This window comes from Grus americana, chromosome 1 (genome assembly GCF_028858705.1).
Source record: "Grus americana isolate bGruAme1 chromosome 1, bGruAme1.mat, whole genome shotgun sequence".
Lineage (NCBI taxonomy): Eukaryota > Metazoa > Chordata > Aves > Gruiformes > Gruidae > Grus > Grus americana.
Window position 1 is genome coordinate 67,035,201 of NC_072852.1, and position 18,360 is coordinate 67,053,560.

General features: G+C 39.3%; 1 protein-coding gene across 6 annotated transcripts in view; it reads right to left on the reverse strand.

The window, feature by feature from the left end:
* Positions 1-18,360, reverse strand: part of FGD4 (FYVE, RhoGEF and PH domain containing 4) — a 114,503-nt gene that overhangs the window by 76,310 nt on the left and 19,833 nt on the right. The window contains exon 1 of one of the 6 annotated variants that reach the window (XM_054831002.1): positions 15,689-15,770. The exons of 3 other annotated variants lie outside the window; for them this stretch is intronic. In XM_054831002.1, coding sequence (XP_054686977.1) covers positions 15,689-15,728 — 40 coding nt within the window. In that variant the 5' untranslated portion in view covers positions 15,729-15,770. Of the gene's footprint in view, positions 1-4,662; positions 4,777-13,244; positions 13,394-15,688; positions 15,771-18,360 lie in introns of those variants that run through there. 2 more of the 6 variants (XM_054831093.1, XM_054831042.1) reach the window with 2 other exon arrangements.

Genomic DNA, 18,360 nt, shown 5'->3' on the forward strand with positions numbered 1-18,360 from the left:
TAAGATGTAAGTATTTCTTTTAACTTGATACCATCTGGTATTGAAGAAGTTCACTTCAAGGGAAACAGATGTCTACATTTTTAGGAGTATAAAAAAAATATTGTGTAAGCAATTGTAAGGGCTGAAATTTGCAAAGTTTCCTCTTACTTGTCCAGAATACCAAGATGTAACATTTTTTGTGATAAGCAGAGAAGGGCTAAGGCTTCCACACTGCTCCTTTAAGATCCCTTTGTATGACAAAGATGCTCTTCCAGTCTTACCTCAATTGACTGTTTTCTGGAATTAAAAAAACATGGTACTTTGCAGAAGGAAAGTGATGAATTAAACCCTGCAGACAGCAAATGCTTCCTCAGCAGCACCTTCGCAGATATAAAGCAAATGGAGACCTCATGCCTGGTGAATTGCACTCCCTTTACTTCCCAAGGGTTTTCAGACCCCATGGTTTCACATCGGCACATGCTTCCTCAGTGCACAAGAAACAAGACCATGGAGTTTCTTCTTCTTTCATAGGGTGCCCAGGTAGCCTGGGAGCACGTGCGTGCTGGGCATGGGAGAAGGGGCAGTGACTGTTCTGCTCTTGTTCTTACGCCACTGTTTGATCAAGTGATGTCAATGTTTTGAGTGATAAATCTTTTCCTTCCAAACTCTTACTGCTTACAAAAGTGAGATTTGCAGCAGGGAGATGAGCTATCTCCTTCTCACCAGTTCAGTGACACAAACTGTCTCCATCCACTGCAGCAATCATTCTCCCACTATTACAACAGCTGTTTCTGTGGATGTTTTTTTTTTTTTGGCAACTGTCATTCAAGAACAACAAAGAAACATGGACAGAGCTCATACTAGGCCATCTTAGTGACCTATTTTGTGTAGAAGCCTGAAAGTTATCCTTCCTTCATAGGCAGTACTCCAGAATAACTTCCAAGTTATGAAATTAAATTCCTTACAGAAGTAGAAAACCCAAGACTTCTACTACTAAGTCTCCAAAGATCATTATTTTCGGATCGGAAACAGCACCAGCCCAATACGCTGAAACACTCCATAAACGGAATTATTTTACTTTCCAAATAGTTTCGATACCTCCCTCTCTGAGCTGTATCAGTAAGTACCCCCAAGTTAGTAATGCCTGTTGAGAAGGACATTGTTTTTTCTTTAAAGTCAAGACCAAAGCATATCTAGATTTAGTCAGGCACATTGATTAATATAATTTTAAAGTACTATCGAAAGTAATTTATGAAAAATGTAATTTTTAAAAAAATTAATCCATCAAAGGCCCTAGATTAGAACTCCTTTCTCTAGTGAAGAAAATCCTCTTGGAAATTGCTGATCACAAAGAAACAGTTAAAAGGAGTTTTTTGTAAACACTGGATTATTTTTACATCAATAGCAAAATGTAGTGCACAGAAGAGTTGGTAAGGACAATGTTCAACAGTAAAGCCTCCCTGAAGAGGACACTGAAGCTCAGGCCTTGCACATACAGAGCATGAGACAGCTCATATCAGTGGTACCTACCCAGAAGCAAGAGGTCTGGAGTTGGTTTTGCAAGATGTGTTGAACAGAGAGAAAGGGAGAGCCAGCATCAAGGGGCTTACATTCCAACAGCAGAATAAACTGTGATATTAATGCTTTCAATTCATCTGCATTCAAAAAAAAAAAGCAAGAGGGATGACAAAAGCAGAGCTGGATTTTAGCTGAAAACTCAGTTTGTCAAGGTAGGACAATCCAATTCACTGTCTGGAAGCACCCAACAATAGGGCACAGCAACCACCAGACATGCCTGATTATTTCTGCAATCGCGCAGAGCGTTTCCATGGAAAAGCAGCAGCCTCCTAGGTTTGACATTCAGCATCTGACAGCTGAGCCAGCCAAAGCTCAGACACACAAGGCTCAAAGAGAGATCACAGACAGCTCTTTGGACGTGGTTCTGAGCAATGCAAGAGTAAATCCAGCTCAGAGGGGGAAGTATAACCCCAGGTGCTCTGCCCTGTGCTCTTTATTTACCAGTTCAGATCCCAATGAAAGCAGAGTAGACATCAGAGTAGCACATGGGTGGGAACTATGGCCACAGGACTTTCCTTTCTCTTTAGGCTTTATCAAAGAGTTTCTGAGAAGTCTGGATGGGAACTGCAGGGCTCCTCTGCTGCCCTGGCTTGGACAACTCCCAACAGAACTTGTAAACAAAAGATAGAAATGGTGTCTCTGGAAGAAGAATAGCCTGTACATTCCCTCCTCTATAAAGTATCCTTCAATAAAAAACACAGACAGTAGGAGAGTAAGGAAATGTAGAGAAATAGTACTACCATAAAATAATTCTAGATGTTATGGGTATTCAGTGTGCTAGTCACCTCCATGCAGATACAGGAAGTTCTCATACTTCATAAATTAAATTTGGGAAGAAAAAAAAAATTACAACTCCAGCACTGTAGTTTACGCTTCATAGAGGTAATCTGAGGTACAGCAGCAGTAGTGGTATTTGAGCTGTATTAATATTACATCAGTGTCCTGGTGCTTTAGCCCATTGCAGGTGGCTAACCTATTAGTGGCAAAGAATGCAGAAAAATTCTTAAAATGCATTTAGCAGACCCACTCACATAATACACATCAATTCCATTTAAATTCCTGTCCAAACTCAGCAAGCACCACTTTGCCACAAATTTCTAAGATCTAGAAACACTCATGTTAGATCCAAGTCAAACACTTTTCTGAGCAGTCTAAGTTTTCTGACCAAGCAACAGATTAATTTTACAAAACACCTTGCTTTTCCCTAGCCTGAAGCTCCTTCAGCAGGTTGACAGATCAGCCAGCAGTAAGTCATCTAAAGAAACCAGGCTGTGGTATTTGATCAGACACTGGTGGAGCTTGCCCCATCCATGCCCACAGCTAACAGCTCCACTACCAAACATAAGGAAAAGCAGTATGGCAGGATTTGCTGGTAGCTGCCAAGGCCACACCAATGAAAGCTAAAAATTCCACCTACGTCCCGAGACAGCTCACACAAGTGCATTAGCTTTTTTACAACCCAAATTTACAGTACCACTTAGGCCAACAGTAACTGTGTGTTCCATTGGAGTCACCCAAAATATTCCTGGTTTTATTTTGTGTATATTTAAACGGCTCAGAGTTCTCTTTGCAGTCTACTTCCTTCCACAAAGATGAGCAACCAGTTTCACAACTGAAAAAAAAAAGTCTCGGTAGAAACTATTTAGAACAATTTGATGAGTAGTGGGGGTCTTGGTCACAGTCAGGGCTTTGGGTTGGGCCCATGACGGATATACAGCATTACAGGCATACAGCACAAAAACACAGGTCATCTCTTTCTCAGGTTATTTCCACTATAAGTAGTAGGCCCAGTATAGCCTATTACTGTATAGCATTTTGCTTGCAGTAAGAATGTCAAGAAGGCTTTTATTAACAATATACAACACAACAAAGAGGGAGCCATTATCTTTCAAGGATTTTATTCTTTTGCTACAACGGGGTGGTGCGGGGAGGAGGTTTTTGAAAAAAAAAAGGGACATTGGTACATGGGTCACTCCAATACCTTGAAAGATCTAGACTTTTTAGTTTCTTTTTAATTGCAGAAGCACTCCGCATAAGGATAAGAAAAAAAATAAACATAAATCAAGACATACCTACAAAGAAAGACTCCACTCCCCAAACCACCCACACATTCTGAGAAATAAGTGATGACCAACATATATATGTACACGGTGGAACTAATAAACTGATCTTGCTTGTAAAAAAAAAATTTGGAAACACTTTTGAGGTTTTGAGAGTCTTTGCTATAGTACTGGTGAGCTCACTGAATCAAAACCATGCACTACAAACAGCGATGAATATTTAACAACATTTCTATGCCCCTCAAGTAATACAATATAGTGCAAGTGTGTGTATATGTAGCATATATATACATTACAGTGAGATACTCTTCACCCAGTCTGCCTGTATTTACATTTTAAACAGCTAGAATATAGGCACAATAGTAGATATAAGTATTATCTAAACCTCACTTTCAAGAAAACAGAATATTTGGCAATGCACTACTAGCTAATGATATGGGTAGGCTGTAGTAACATGCACCACTTCCCTCCCATCCACAGTCTCAAAGATCATCACTATTTTCAGACTGCATGTGACAGAAAAATAGGAAGGAAAGATTAAGAGAGTGTCAGAAAATAAGTTCAAATTTGAACATAAATCCATCGTGTGCTGTGAGGAGGGTCACAAGATTCAACTTCTCATTGCAGGGATAGCTGCCTTGGATCAACATACTCATGTTCTGCTTCCACTGCTGCTCATCCAAGCAATGAGAATTCAGTTCGGTGCAATTGCCCTTGGACACTGACAGACGACATCCCCAACAACAACAGCAAGAAACATGCTTCCTTGTTGATATTAGCAGAAAAACTAGACCTAGACTACAGAATAAACTCCTGCATAGACAAGTTTGATCACAGGCTACTAGAGAATGTACTTGACTCCTGCTGTCTTCTACTTCTTTAAAAGAGATCTGTAAGTGTATCAGCTACTTGGCAGGATGAGAAGACTATGCATACATTGTTATTTTCAAGTATTTCTGAGGCTCTCCCACAGGTCATAAATTTACTTCAAAACCAGTGAGTTATTAAGAAAAAACAGGCAAAAAAAAAAAAGAGGCCTACTTACAACTACCCATGCCTTATACAGGAAAGTCATTACCGCAAGCAGGAATCCTTACATTCCAATGTTTTCGTGCAGATAACTGTACCCATCAAGGAGACAGTCCTTAAACTGGGCACAGAATGAACATTATCAACTCATTATATAAAAAAGGAAGCTCTGAATTTCATAACTTACTGACATAGCTCAGGAAATAAGCAACAAGAAATATTTCAACACATACTAACAGCAGATTGTGCGAGTGGGCACTTAGGTCAAAGAACGTGTTTCTTTAAAAAGAAATAAAATCCTTACAGGTCAAGATTCACTTGACTCAGTGCCATCAATAAGGAGAACTATATAGCTATGTTCTAGTCCACATTATATAAGCTATGTTCCAGCCACATCTTTAAGATGTAAGAACCCTCAATTAAGAAAATAATGGGAAGTTCTGGCAATGCAGAATGGCTGTCACTCACTGTAGAAGAGCAGTTTGTGTTTTAGCTTGCAAACAAGTAGAAACACATGAATAAATTCAAAGAAAGGATTTGTAGAAGTTCTTTCCACTTGTTTCATAGTATTAACCTGTCTAGTAGTGAGCTATTTATTATCTTCCAGTACTAGGAAACTCATAAACATGACAATCTTATAATTTGCATTTGGTGTTCTTCCATTTTTGCTTCTCATCTTTGTGGTCTTTATACCCAGCTTCAGCAGAAGGCCTCTGAGCCTTCTACTGCTACATGTGTGAGTCATGCAAAATTCAGCAGAGAAACATGTAAGCAGTGACTGCTAAAACCTTCTGACTCTTTTCTGCATTGACTATTACATTACTGAAGTGGTACTAGAGAATTTTCAGGTAGAATAAAAGACTTGACAATTTCCATCACACCACAGTAACGAACCCTTATGACAAAAATCCCATGGCATCACGCAGAGATGATGCCAGCAGCTTTCTTTAGAAAATGTTCTAGATAGCCAGATACTCACCTGTCACACTACTCACTCCATGCAGCTTCTAACGAAGTACATTAAATACTCCACTGGTACATTACATGCAGGGGGGGAAAAAAAAGCCTATTTCAACAGATTTCTGAACACACAAGGTGTAAGCTATATCATACAAACCACTGTGTGCAACTAACTGCCTCTTTCAGACAGTCTTCTTCCTTTGAAGTTGTAATGTATGAATGCCTTTATAAGCACAACTTATAGGCATCAGCTGTAGAAAAGGATTACTTGAAAAACCAGGTAGTATCATTATCTCTCAACATATTAGAAGTCCCAACTCCTGGCAACAGAAGAATAATTATAGCAAAACTGAGGTGCCACACGAAAGAGTTTCACAGCCCTCATATTGGGAAAAGTTTGACATCGTAAAAAAGTGACCAAAAAAAGCAAATAAAAAGACAAAATCTTTTACAGTGTTTTTGGGGGGTTGGTGGGTTTTGATTTTTATTTTTTTGTTATGAGAAACTAGCGAAGACTTTGTTGACTTTCATAACAGTAAGATACAATCATAATGCAAAGCAGAAAAACAAATGGATAAATGCTTGTAAAGTCAAGATGAATTGCCCCATCCATGTTAAGGGTCCCTGCAAAACAGTGCCCTTCACAAACAGCTGCACTAGGAAGACTCCAGTGACACCCACTGGAGCACCTACTCCTCAAGTTTGTTTTTTTAAAACAGGAGGCACTATGAGCTAAAACAAAAAGTGGAGCATTTATCTACTGCACTATTGCTTCACGAAGTGTGAAAACTTAGATTTCAGAAAATTGTCTTTTAATGACAATTTTGGGCAGTTCTAGAAATACATGAATGGAAGAAGTAGGAGGAGACTGCATAGTCCAACGCTCAGCTGTGAAGCATAATTGGTATGCCTAGTCCACCCTGCAAAGATGGCTGTGAGAAGACTACTACATCAAATGCATGCACTACACCTACCACAGCTTAATAGAAGAGAAAGAAAAATACAATGCAGCCAGCCAGTTCAGCTAATGAATTTATGAATTGGTTTTTAACGGCTCTTCACTAGTAAGCCATCTGATGCTACTAGCATAAGTCAACCACTCTCTCATTTTCTCCTAACTACCAGCTGGGCTAAGATTCTAAACTCCATTTTCTCTTGGAATGTTGAGGCATTGTCATCTCTAAGGCTGTCCACTACCTCACCCAGAAAACCTTCTCACCCTTTCCTTCAAGCCCTGAAGCTAGTATTTGAAAGCTCAGTATGAATCGTAACAGTCTTTTTGGTCATGTTACTTTTATCAACCTCCTGCAACTTTAACAACAGATATGCTGAATTTTTACACTCTTTCTCTTCCTGCAGTTTCAGGTTATAGAAGGAAGTGTTAGCTGAACAGAAGTGAATGAAGCAAAAATTCTGCTTTTCATTTTGCAGCGTTACATTTGATGTCAGCACTATATCCATTAGGAGTGATCACTGTCATCAACAGGAAAACACCTGCATCCGACAGTCTACAAAGAGCACTTACTCATCTGGACCACAATCACCTAGAATACAGTAGCATTATATTGGATATTACACTGTCATTTATTTAAACTTCTATTATTTCATTTAAACTTACATTAAGCTTTTTACGAAAAATAATTAAGGCTGCACTGTAAGACAGGGATTTCTTTTTTTTTTGTCTCTTCAGATAGTCTATTTCTATTGCTTCAGTAAATTATAATCTAATTTTAAGGCAATCCCATACTATGATGGGACACAATATAGCAAAATCTGTAGTCTAGTAGGTTTCAGATTCAGCTATTAATCAGTCACTCTATTCCATAACAAATAGAGACTTTAATAAGTTGTGACTTCCATACCTGGAAGCTACAAAACAGAGACAGAGCACCCCAGAATAGATTTTTAACTCAGTCCTACATGATCCAAAATAAATAATCTCCAAAATGCACCCACTCGCCAACTCAGAAAAGATACAGCACATCCAAATTTAAGACACTCAGTTGTCAAACCAAAGGCATCTACATTTGTGATTTATCAAAAGTGATGCTAAAAACAGATCTAAATAGTTCAGCTCACTCAACACAACACAGCAGCAGTGGAAGAATGCCAAACTGACCATAAGCATGTTCCTTTGAACACAATATACATCCTGTACATTTACCACTTCCCTCTAAAGCAGCACTTGGCAGCTAGAAACATCTATGTTGCTTATTGAATGGAAGGAGAGACTGCTCAACATTTTATTTTAAAAAGGAAAATTCAACTAATTTGTTTTCACCAAGAGGTCAGGAAACACTAAAGAAATAGCTGAAAGAGACTCTAGTCACAGTTATTTAGGCTACGAGGACACTGTAAACCACAGGAAGCCTTACTGTCTTCCTCAACAATCTCTCTGGAGATTTGAGGGATTATGTTGCTTAGATTTGGGAGCAGAAAGATCTGAGGAGAAGTTCTCTCGGGATACACAGGAAGGCTAGGTAAATACAATACATGATGGCAAACATCATTGCTATTTTCCCTTCCCCCGTGACAGAATATATCTTCACTGAATATTGAAACTAAAGTCTGCCAGTATTTCAGGAAGACTACCAACCTCTAACCTGAAATAAGCAATAATGTTATGTGTGTTCAGAGGAATTTTTCCATGTTCACACCACAGTCTCTCCCACTTCCAGGGAAATAACAAAACAATAGCTATGTTTGATTATATTCAATAAACTTTTTTTTTTTAATAAACTACCAAGATGAACAAGTATTCCCTTTTTAGATTTTGTTGCTCATACACTATGTCACAGCTAAGGGACAAAGCCTCAGGTATTCAGGAAACAGTGGCTTTGCAGAATTTTAGACTCACCTACTCAACATCCAATTTCAGTAGAATAGCCAATAAGAAAAGAAAAAAGCTAACTCCTCGGAACAGAAAAAATTGCTAACGAAACCTGAAGCTCATCCAGTCCATCATTTGGCTCAGGTTTGCACACAAGAAAGCTAAAGGGAAAGAGGAGCTGCTAGAGAACACTGACATGCACATAAGCACAGCAGTTTGTTTTCATTTCAGAGGAGGTGAGTGTTGGGGGGGGGGGGGGTGGTGGTGGTGGTGGTTGGTTTTTAAGTCTATAAACAAGCCAGGCCCAGCAGAGTTATTATTAATCATGTTCAGACCACATCAGCTTGCCAACATCTGATTGTCCTTACACTTGTACGTTCTGTATATGTCGCTCTGAATTAAAATAGTAAGTTATAATAATCAGCAGTGGCAGCACACAAGACTTTTTCATGCAGCAAGAGACAAGTAAACTGGAAATAGCTCACAGAGCTAAACAAGCACAAAAGCTCTTTAAGTTTACTTTATGCCAAAATCTTCATGCTATCTACATTACTATTCAGCAAATATACACTGGATTTTTAATTTGTTTTTAAATACAGAGGTGATCAATGCCATTTTAAAAAAAATAAATAAATAAAAGATACCACTTTCACTGGGTGTCTCTCCCTTTACGGCAGACTCTGAACAGCTGGCCTGCATTTTGTCAAGTCCATGGCCACATACACCCATGACTCTGACTCACCATTTTAGAGTGCAAACATTGCTACTTATTCTTTAGCTGCTTCCTAATCTTTTTATGGTTTAGGACATCCTCATCATGACTTTGAAGTCTGTTGCACATGGGAAGACATACTCCAGCCAGAAGAGCTCTGTGGTATACACTCATACTTCTAAAAAATAAAAAAAACCTTTACAAACCACACAAAAACCCCAAACCAGATTAACTTTGCCTTTTCCAAAGATTTCTTCGATCTTTTCTGTACAGGACTCTAATGTATTTATGGTACTGCAATATGTCCTAGGCATTTGTCAGAAATAGATTGTTGAGCTTTTCTATCAGCTACTATGACTGGAGATGGGGGGGGGTGGGACCATATGGAAATGATGACTTTTTACCTCTTCCAGATCTGAAACTATCTTTCTGTATGATGATACAAACACTTTAAAAGCTGATGCCTGAAGCTGGGCAATCAATTCAAAAATCAAGCCACTGAATACCCAGCTATAACAGGCTGCTCCCATTGCATTTGCTGCTCCCATCTGAGGAATCTACTTTTGCAAGATTTGGATCCTAGAGTGCATTATCATCTTATCTGGCATTTTATTATGTACCTGGACACCTAAGAGGAAAAATTAAAAATGAATGTTCGAGAAAAAGTTTTATATTAAGTCCATAGTTCCTTCGAGACAGATGATCACAGTAACTAAAAGACCAAGGAAGATGTCTCAAGATAAAAATATCACATTTTATATGATATATTTAATGACAATATAACTGAATAACTTCCTTACAAAATGAAGACATGGAAGGCAAATAAATTAATCCACAGGATAAAAGTTCTTGCAGCTAAGGTGCTGAACTAGAGGGAGCATGAATCATGACCACGACACTCTGCATGGTTTCTTCTGCTATCCAAGACAAAGGAGCTCATGCTGCTTTCTTTTCTGTAGGAAGCAAAACAACTACTTTATCTGCCTTATGTAGAACAGCAGCCAACAACAAAGACTATTTCAGCAAGGGCATTTTCAGTGAGGCCCCTCCCATAATACATATTCTTACTGTCTCAGTGCTGTAAGACAGTCACTGCCCTAAGCGTTAGTGCATATTATTGAATGAAGTAAGAAAAATATAAAGAAAAAGAAACCATCTGTATACTTTGGTCCATTTATATTTCCAGCTAAGCAGTCAGGTATCTGCACTCTTACAGGAACATCACAACAGGCAATCTAACAAGTGTGTCAGACCCCATCTGGTTCAAGCCAGTCTCCCCCCACCTCAGTTCATACAGTAATCTGGTTTTGAAGGAACCTCTAAGGTCACCTGGTCCAATGTCCTGCTCAGAGTAGGGCCAGCTTAGATTAAGTTGCTCAAAGCCTTGGCAGTTGAGCTCCAAGTGCCTCCAAGGATGGAGATCCCACAGGCCCTCTGGGCCACTGTTCAACCACACCGATGCAAAATTTTTCTTCCACTGATGTGTAGTTGGAATTTCACTTGTTGCAGTTGCATCTGTTTCCTCTTGTGCTAACATTGTTCAGCTCCAAAAGTCTGTCTCTGACACATCTGTACCTCCCCTCCCCCCATTAGGTGACAGAAAATAGTGATAAGTTATTCCATAGATGTCTCTTCTGGACAAACCCAGTTCTGTCAGGCTCTCATGTCATATGTGTCAGCCCCTGATCATCTTAGTCAACTGGATTTTCTCCAGTTTGTCAGCATCTTTCTTGCACCAGGGAGCCCAGAACTGGACTCAATACTCTGGATGTTGTTTGACAGGTGCGGAACCATCACTGAAAGACTCAGTTTCCTTGACCTGCTGCAGTTGGTCCTGTTTCACCACAAGGGCACACTGCCGACTCACATTCCTCTTCATCAGCTCCTCATGTCCTTTTCTGCAGCACTGCTCTCCAACCACCAGCCTGTACTATCACACAGAGATTTTCCAACCCAGACACTAAAACTTTCATTTGCCCATGATGAACTGCATGAAGTTTCTCTTCAATTCATTTTTCCAGTCTGAAAAAGTCCTTCTGAAAAGTATCCCTACCCGTATCAACTGCTTCCACACCATTTAGCATTATCCACAGACTTGCTGAAGATGCCCTTCTTTCCCTTGTCCAGGTACTTAACAACAATACGGAACGGTATCAACCCCGGTATTAACCTAGGAAAAAGGAATTCCTCTCCTTCCCCTGTCTTCCAGGCAATAACTGTAAATTGGCTAGCGTATCAATTGACCAATGTCCTCCAGAGGACTACTAAAATTGCTTTGGGAGCCAGAGCCACCCCCAGAATCACTGTCTGACCATCTTGTCCCTACCCAAAGGGCAACATTCAAAAAAATATAAGTACAGTGGGATGAGGTGGCTGCTCCTCCTCCAAGCTCAAATACCACAGTTTAACACTGTACAAATTGCTTTACTCTGAATATAATTTAAAGTACCACAAGAACGTCATCAATGACTGTTAGTCATTATCTTTCTTCATCTGCTAGGTTTCAAGCGCTTTAAGTTTTTCCCTGCCCTGAACTATTTGTGTATGTGACAGAAAGAAAACATAAACAAGAAAGAGCCAAGAAGAACTTTGCAAAAGTGTTTTGGTGGGTTTCTTTCCCAGAAGGTCCTTTGAAGAGTTTTAGAGTTCAGTAACTTCATAGAAGGGAAATAACTTTTACATTTTTGGGGTATGAAGGCATGGCACAAGTATTTGACATTTAGTGTCTCCGTTTATTTTTATACAGAGTAACATGTTAGGCCTAGGTTCTTTGGCTTTTATTCGGGGGGGGGGGGGGGGTGTATGGGGGAGTGGGGCTAAGGTCAGAAAGAAGCAGGAAAGCATAAATAATAACAATATCCATGTACCATTATTCACAGAAAATACGTTGGCAGACAGTTTCCATGAATGAAGTGCACCATCACCTTGGACCTTAGCTAGAGTCATAAGCAAATTCCCTGGAACACCACATGTGGCAGCAATTTAGAAACTAACAATACTCACAGCTGCTAAAATATCCCATGAAACCATGCAGTTCATATCTCAGGAAAAAAACCCTAATTTGGACTTTTTTTTCACTCATCTGAAACTTATGTCTAACTATTAACTCTTAAATAGTTTATTTAGGGTAGAGAAGAATAATTTACAGGAGTAAATAGAGAGATTAAGCTTAGACAAGAGATCATAGATTATCAAACCATACCATAGAAAACAGGTAAAAGTTAGTTTAATAAACCCTTTATTCAGAAAGGTGGCTTCACCTTCTGAGGTAAATGAGCTCCATTAAAAACTAGAATGGAGCACAGGACACATTAACTCTTTTCAAAGAGGAAAGCTCACCACACCACTGTGTGTATCTTCCTCACGTTCAAGTGCACAAAAAGTTTACAAAAAACCTGCATTTGTCTTAGAGATGCTTTGAACCAAGACTATCCTTGACAAAACGTGGGAAACACTCTAATGCAAACAGGAATCAATGAAGGAATCACTGTATTATATCCTACATGGAGAATTTAAAATGTCAAAAACTCCATGACAAAAGAGAGTATGTCTGATGGTAAGCTACTGAATTACTTTAAGAAATCTAAGTTCAAATTCTTTGGCTCCACAATGATTTTCTTGTCCTCAACATATTCCTTAATTCTCCATGCAGACTTCTGTGTGGGTACCCACAATAGCATTAATAATCCCACTGACTATGAATGTACAAGAAGGAAACACTCATTAATTACTTGAGGATGTGAAGATATTTATAAAGAAAGAAAAATGAACACGCAGTTCTGGATGGCACCCATGGCATTTTTAAGCAGCTACACAAGAAAGAGGAAAAAAAGGTGACCCAGAACAAAATAAAAATTAGACTTTGTTCTAATATGGGATGGAGGAAACGGCTTTCCTATTACACAACAAACAAATATCATCAACAGCCTGACACAAAAGGGAAGAGGAAAACAACAGGAAAACTTGCCAGCTGGGGAAAGCAGTCATCAACTGCCAAGGATCATTTTAAGGCTGCAGCTGCTTGTCTCTGCCAAGTTTAAAGAGCTGTTCTAAAAGTATATTAAAAAAAATGCCACTGGGGAGATTAAGTACTGACCTTGTAAGGAAAAATTCCACAGAGGAGAGAGCGAATTTCCATGATACCAGGGATTTGGTTAAAAGTCATCTCACAACTTCCCAGGTTCAGCATCAAAACAGCTATTCCAAAAATGCAACCAATGTTGCTTTTCTCCTGCTCACATCCCTACCCACAGGGCTGCCAGTCTCCCCTGTGCCTGTCTGAATTCAGTTCCGCACATCCCACTCCAAAGGGAACAACTTCTAGACTGAGAATGTTGCTACTACTATATCATCACAAACCTATTTTTACTGGGTGATGCATGGTGCTTCTGGGAAGACAGCAGATATAAAATTTCCCTCAGTATTTTAAGATCATTCATGTACAGGGGTCCCAGCAGTGCTCTCTCTCAAGGCTTTTAGAGCAGGACTGGTGGATGAGCATACTTCCAAGTATTTTAGGACTTGAAAGAGCTAAATCTAGTAAAAAAAACAACCCAAGAAAAAAATATCAAGATTTTTGCCACATAACAGTGTGCTTGCACCTAAAGTATAACTTTTCAGATTTTTTTTTTAACAGAAAAATCTGTCTGTACGGCATAGCATTGATAGCAAAAGTGACATGAAAGATGATCAAATCACCTCTGTGGTGTTTCTGAGAGCTTAACGGGAACCCCCTCAAATAGATGATGAAGGAAAAAGTAATGTAAAGGTGCCCAAACCAAAGAAAAAAGTGATTCACTATATAATATCTGCACTTAGGTTTCAAATATATCACATACAGCATCAGCTGGAAAAAACATATCAAAGACAGGTGCAGGAAGAAACCCAGATCCAGAAGCGTAGTGTCATGTCCTTTAACACCACCAGAACCAGCCAACACTTATTTTAACCACTCAAGACAACCAGGAAACATTATTCCAGCCTATAAACTTTTAGGCAGAAGATCTGCTACCCATTCACTTGAATCAGAAGCGACTGAATGATGTAAAATTTACCAGTTTTGAGGGAACGGGCAGATGTAATTTTGTTTCTCTGTAGTCACAAGGGTGACCAGTACCCAACGTGTGTGGGGAGCTACTCTGCAGCGGAGGTGATTATTTGCCAGAAGACTAGATGACTATCATCAAGTATTGTTATAAAAGCTTAGATATCTATGTAACAAGCATGACAAAAGTAGAGGCCACTGGAAACCACAAACATTATAATAAAAAAAGGGCAGAATTCTACTACTAACTGACAGTTTATTATTTTATAGCATTCCCCTCCATTATCACAACAGAAGCAATTCAATCATGGTTATTGTATTTCACTGCTGTTTCAGAGCAATCAGCGTGGCTATTCCTTTCAGTGACAGACAAATCTCTGACGGCGTATACACTTCCTGCTGAAAAAGCAGCCAGCCTGCCATTTACTTTTCTATTTACGGAAGAAACTGGCTTACGAAACAGGAACCTCAAAAATTCCACTTCAGCCTCAAGAATCATATCTAGGGACACAGAAGGAGAGAAAGAAAAACTGAAGACAGAACAGGACACCAAAGAGATTTGTCATAAGTACAGAGTGGCTTGACTACATTTAAGAGCAACTTAAAAAATTTAAAAAAACCCCCAAAAACTAAAATTTAACATTCACCCTGTACAAATCAGTTAAAAAATGCTTTCTTTACAAAAGATGTGTTTCGTAGCCAGTCCTTTCCTCTGGTACACACATGTATACAACAATGATATATAAAAGTTCAAAGAAAGTTTATCAAGTTTAGAGTTATCTATCAGACACTTGCTGTATCTTCTGGAGGTATGAAGATAAGAATACATATCTGGCATACAGTCAAGACAAAGAAGGAAGTTTTAAAAATAAACCTAATTCCACACACTGGCATTGGCTAACCAGTTTCATTTTGACTGTTACAGGGAGATAAAGTATTATTGAGGAACACTGACACTTTCTTTTTTTAAAAAAAAAAAAAAATAAAAAAACCCAAACAAAACTGGACACAAGTCAAGTTTCACAAAGGAACAAGCTGTTCTGTGAGACCTAGGTGCTGACTGAGAACCTCCACTACATAAAGACTGTATTTCATCAGAACTTATTTGCATTGCAGTTACAGTGCTGCATACCACAGTGTTTCTGCTCCACAAATCTCACTGTTACAGTGCAGTCTGGATGCAAAAAAATGACCATAAGATATTTCTAGGCAACCTCAGGATCCTAAAGCTAAGGACAAAAATTCACAGGAAGATCATAGAACATGGCAGTAGGCAACAGTATAGGGCTTGGACTTCAGGAACTACGGCAGACAACTAAGATAAAAGGACTTCCAATAGTCCCAAGAGAGAACAGTAACTTTTAAGCCAGTCAGGACCTTGTACAAAGCAATGTCTGGCAAGCCCCTTACCAGATCATAAAAGAAATCAGAAGGAAAGAAGAAAAAAAGAGAAAAGAAAAGATGACCTCTTGCCAGAATGACCTCGGTAGACTGACCTCTCTGGAAAGGATGGCACCGGTAGGATGGGAGGGCCATCGGCTGCCAAGAAAGAGCACGCTGGCTGCTTTCTACAACAGCCTGGGGAAGGGCTCAGCAGCAGCTTAGGCCAAGTACAGAAACTGAAAGGTATTGAGCTGTAAGTCTAAAACCCAACAAATTTGGCCTATTTTCCACTCCGTGTGTGTGTACATCAGCTAGAAAGATGAGAATGTTCAAGTTCCACATGATTCATTTGGGTTCTGGTAATAAACAGCACACAAGCGCATTTAGCTGCTGAATTCAATCAAAGCAGAACATACGTATGTTCACTTCCAAACGAAACTTCAAAGGAGAAAACTCATTCTATACAGTAAGGACAACCGATAGACCATCTACCTTCCTACCTACTCCACTTACCCCATCTTGTCACACATAACCTTTTCTATTCTCTTTTTATCTGTTCTTCCAATCCATTCTACCTCAATATGCTTGTTTCCCTTGCTGCATATCTGTATGAATATCAGCAGTCTCCTTCACATTCACATACAAGCACACACATATAATATATCTCACTAGCAGTACGGCCTCCTGCACTTCTTGCTCCAGACTGCTGCCTATGGAAAAAAGAGTGGAAGAAGTATGGCAAAAATTAACACTTAAGCCTCTTGTGAAGGGCTTGCTGAGCAGATTGCAGATAGCACCACCCCCAGTGCCACACAGGACCCTTAATTTATCACCTGCTTAAAACCTACAATTTGTGTTTGGAAAGAACTTGCTTTTTTCCATTCCCTCAATTTTTCCTTCTTAAAGCACATTATGGCTGCAAACTTTAGTTAACAACTATGGTGTTTACAGTTTTACCTGAGACCATTGCAGGCCCTTGGATCATATACCTGACTAATGCTGAAACTGAGTATTTCTGGATTGTCTCCCAAAGTTAGTACAGCGCTAATAGGTGCTTATTACTAAGAATTTTGAAGTTGCTGTTTGATAAAGTTTACAAAGGAAGCGAGTACAGGATTGGCACAAGTGGGCATTTTTACAGTTTTCTGAATGTAGGTGGCTTGGTTTATCCCAGTTACTTTAGACACACAAGAGGAGGAAAATGGGAAGCTTTTTTTTTTAATGGGTGACAGACAATACTTCATCTAGAAACAATGAGAAGTGTATCAGTCAACTATGCTTTGTTCTTTGGATTTACAAAACTAAAACTGAACTCCCTCTCCTCCCCCTATGCCTGGCTTCTGTAAAATTTACAGAACTGGAATTAGCACTATAATTTTAATATACTTTCTTCTAAGCAAACATTTTCCCTTGCAAAGGGTATTTCATACTCAGAACATCAGTTCTTTCCACTGTGTTCCCAGAACTCCTACAGGAACACAAATGCCTTGATTAAACCATCATTTTCTTCCCTCCTTACTTCAAAGCACACAAAGCCCCGTCAAAGGAGGACTTCATGGTTCCATCAAGGCAGCAGAGAGAAAGCATCTAAATCTAAATAAGGCCTTTCATCTGTCAAACAGTACAAACGGATAGAACCAATATAGCTTTCTTTAGTCATACAAGATTTGTGCTTTGAGGTTACACCTTCCCAAGCAAGGCCTCGGCTGCACTTCAAGTCAAGTACTATGAGCTGATTTACTCGAGAGAGAAAGAGGAAAAATAAGCCTGAACTGCAACATTCAATTTTGGTGTACTCAAAAGCTTGACTTCCTACCCTTTTTTATCTCCCCAGTTGTACCAGTGTAAAAGATACTACCTCTCCTATGGCCTCCACCTGGCTGAATTCATAACCATAAGCACGTAAGCAATATTTGGAGTAGCCTCCACATTAAGATCAAGATCCCACCACACTAAGTTTAGCACAGAAAACATAAATGCCTCTAAGCATCAGAGCATAAACCATCTGCAAAGAAAGCCATTGATAAATACAGGTCTAGAATCAATTTCAACATACCAGCAGCTCAACCCCACTAAAGTTTATGTGGGCATCTTGTAGACATGACAGCAAAGAAGTTTTAGATGTCTGTAGGACTAGGCTGGCAATTTAAAGCCCACTATTAGCACCAGTGGTCTGTCACTGCACCATCTTGCAACTATTAAGTTAGAGCAGTCCTGACAGAAGTCATTTCCAAAAAGCCTTTTCCGTTAAAATACTAGCAAGATTTTAAATGGTCATTGTTCTCAGTATTAACTGAGAAAGAAAATATCTTAAATATCTGAAGCTTTTTTAAAGAATAAAAGAAAGTGAATCCATATACGTCAATGTAGGCTTGCAAGTGATAGACTCAGGAATCACGAATGCTGCAAGCCTTGGAATTAGCAGAAGGAAGGGACATTTCGCTTTATGTGGAGCTGCTCTGGGAGTACTGCAATATATCATGACCTTACCCAGCATGTTTCTAGGCTGCTGTAAGAATTTCTGAGAACAGCCTTGGTCACTACCAAACCATGCACAACAAGCAGGATAAATCAAAACAGCAGAGTTCACGTTTTGTACTAGTTTTTCGTGCTCGTGGCAGTGCATCTACCTTGAATAAAACTGATTAAAATTATTTATTAATGTTTCATAGAGGAATTCCTGAAAGTTCTCTCTTTCATTTACCTTGCTCCAAAAGGAAAAAGGAGTAGCTTTCCTCTTTCGTGGGAAAATGAACAGCTCTCCATCTTTGGTACTTTCTTCTGT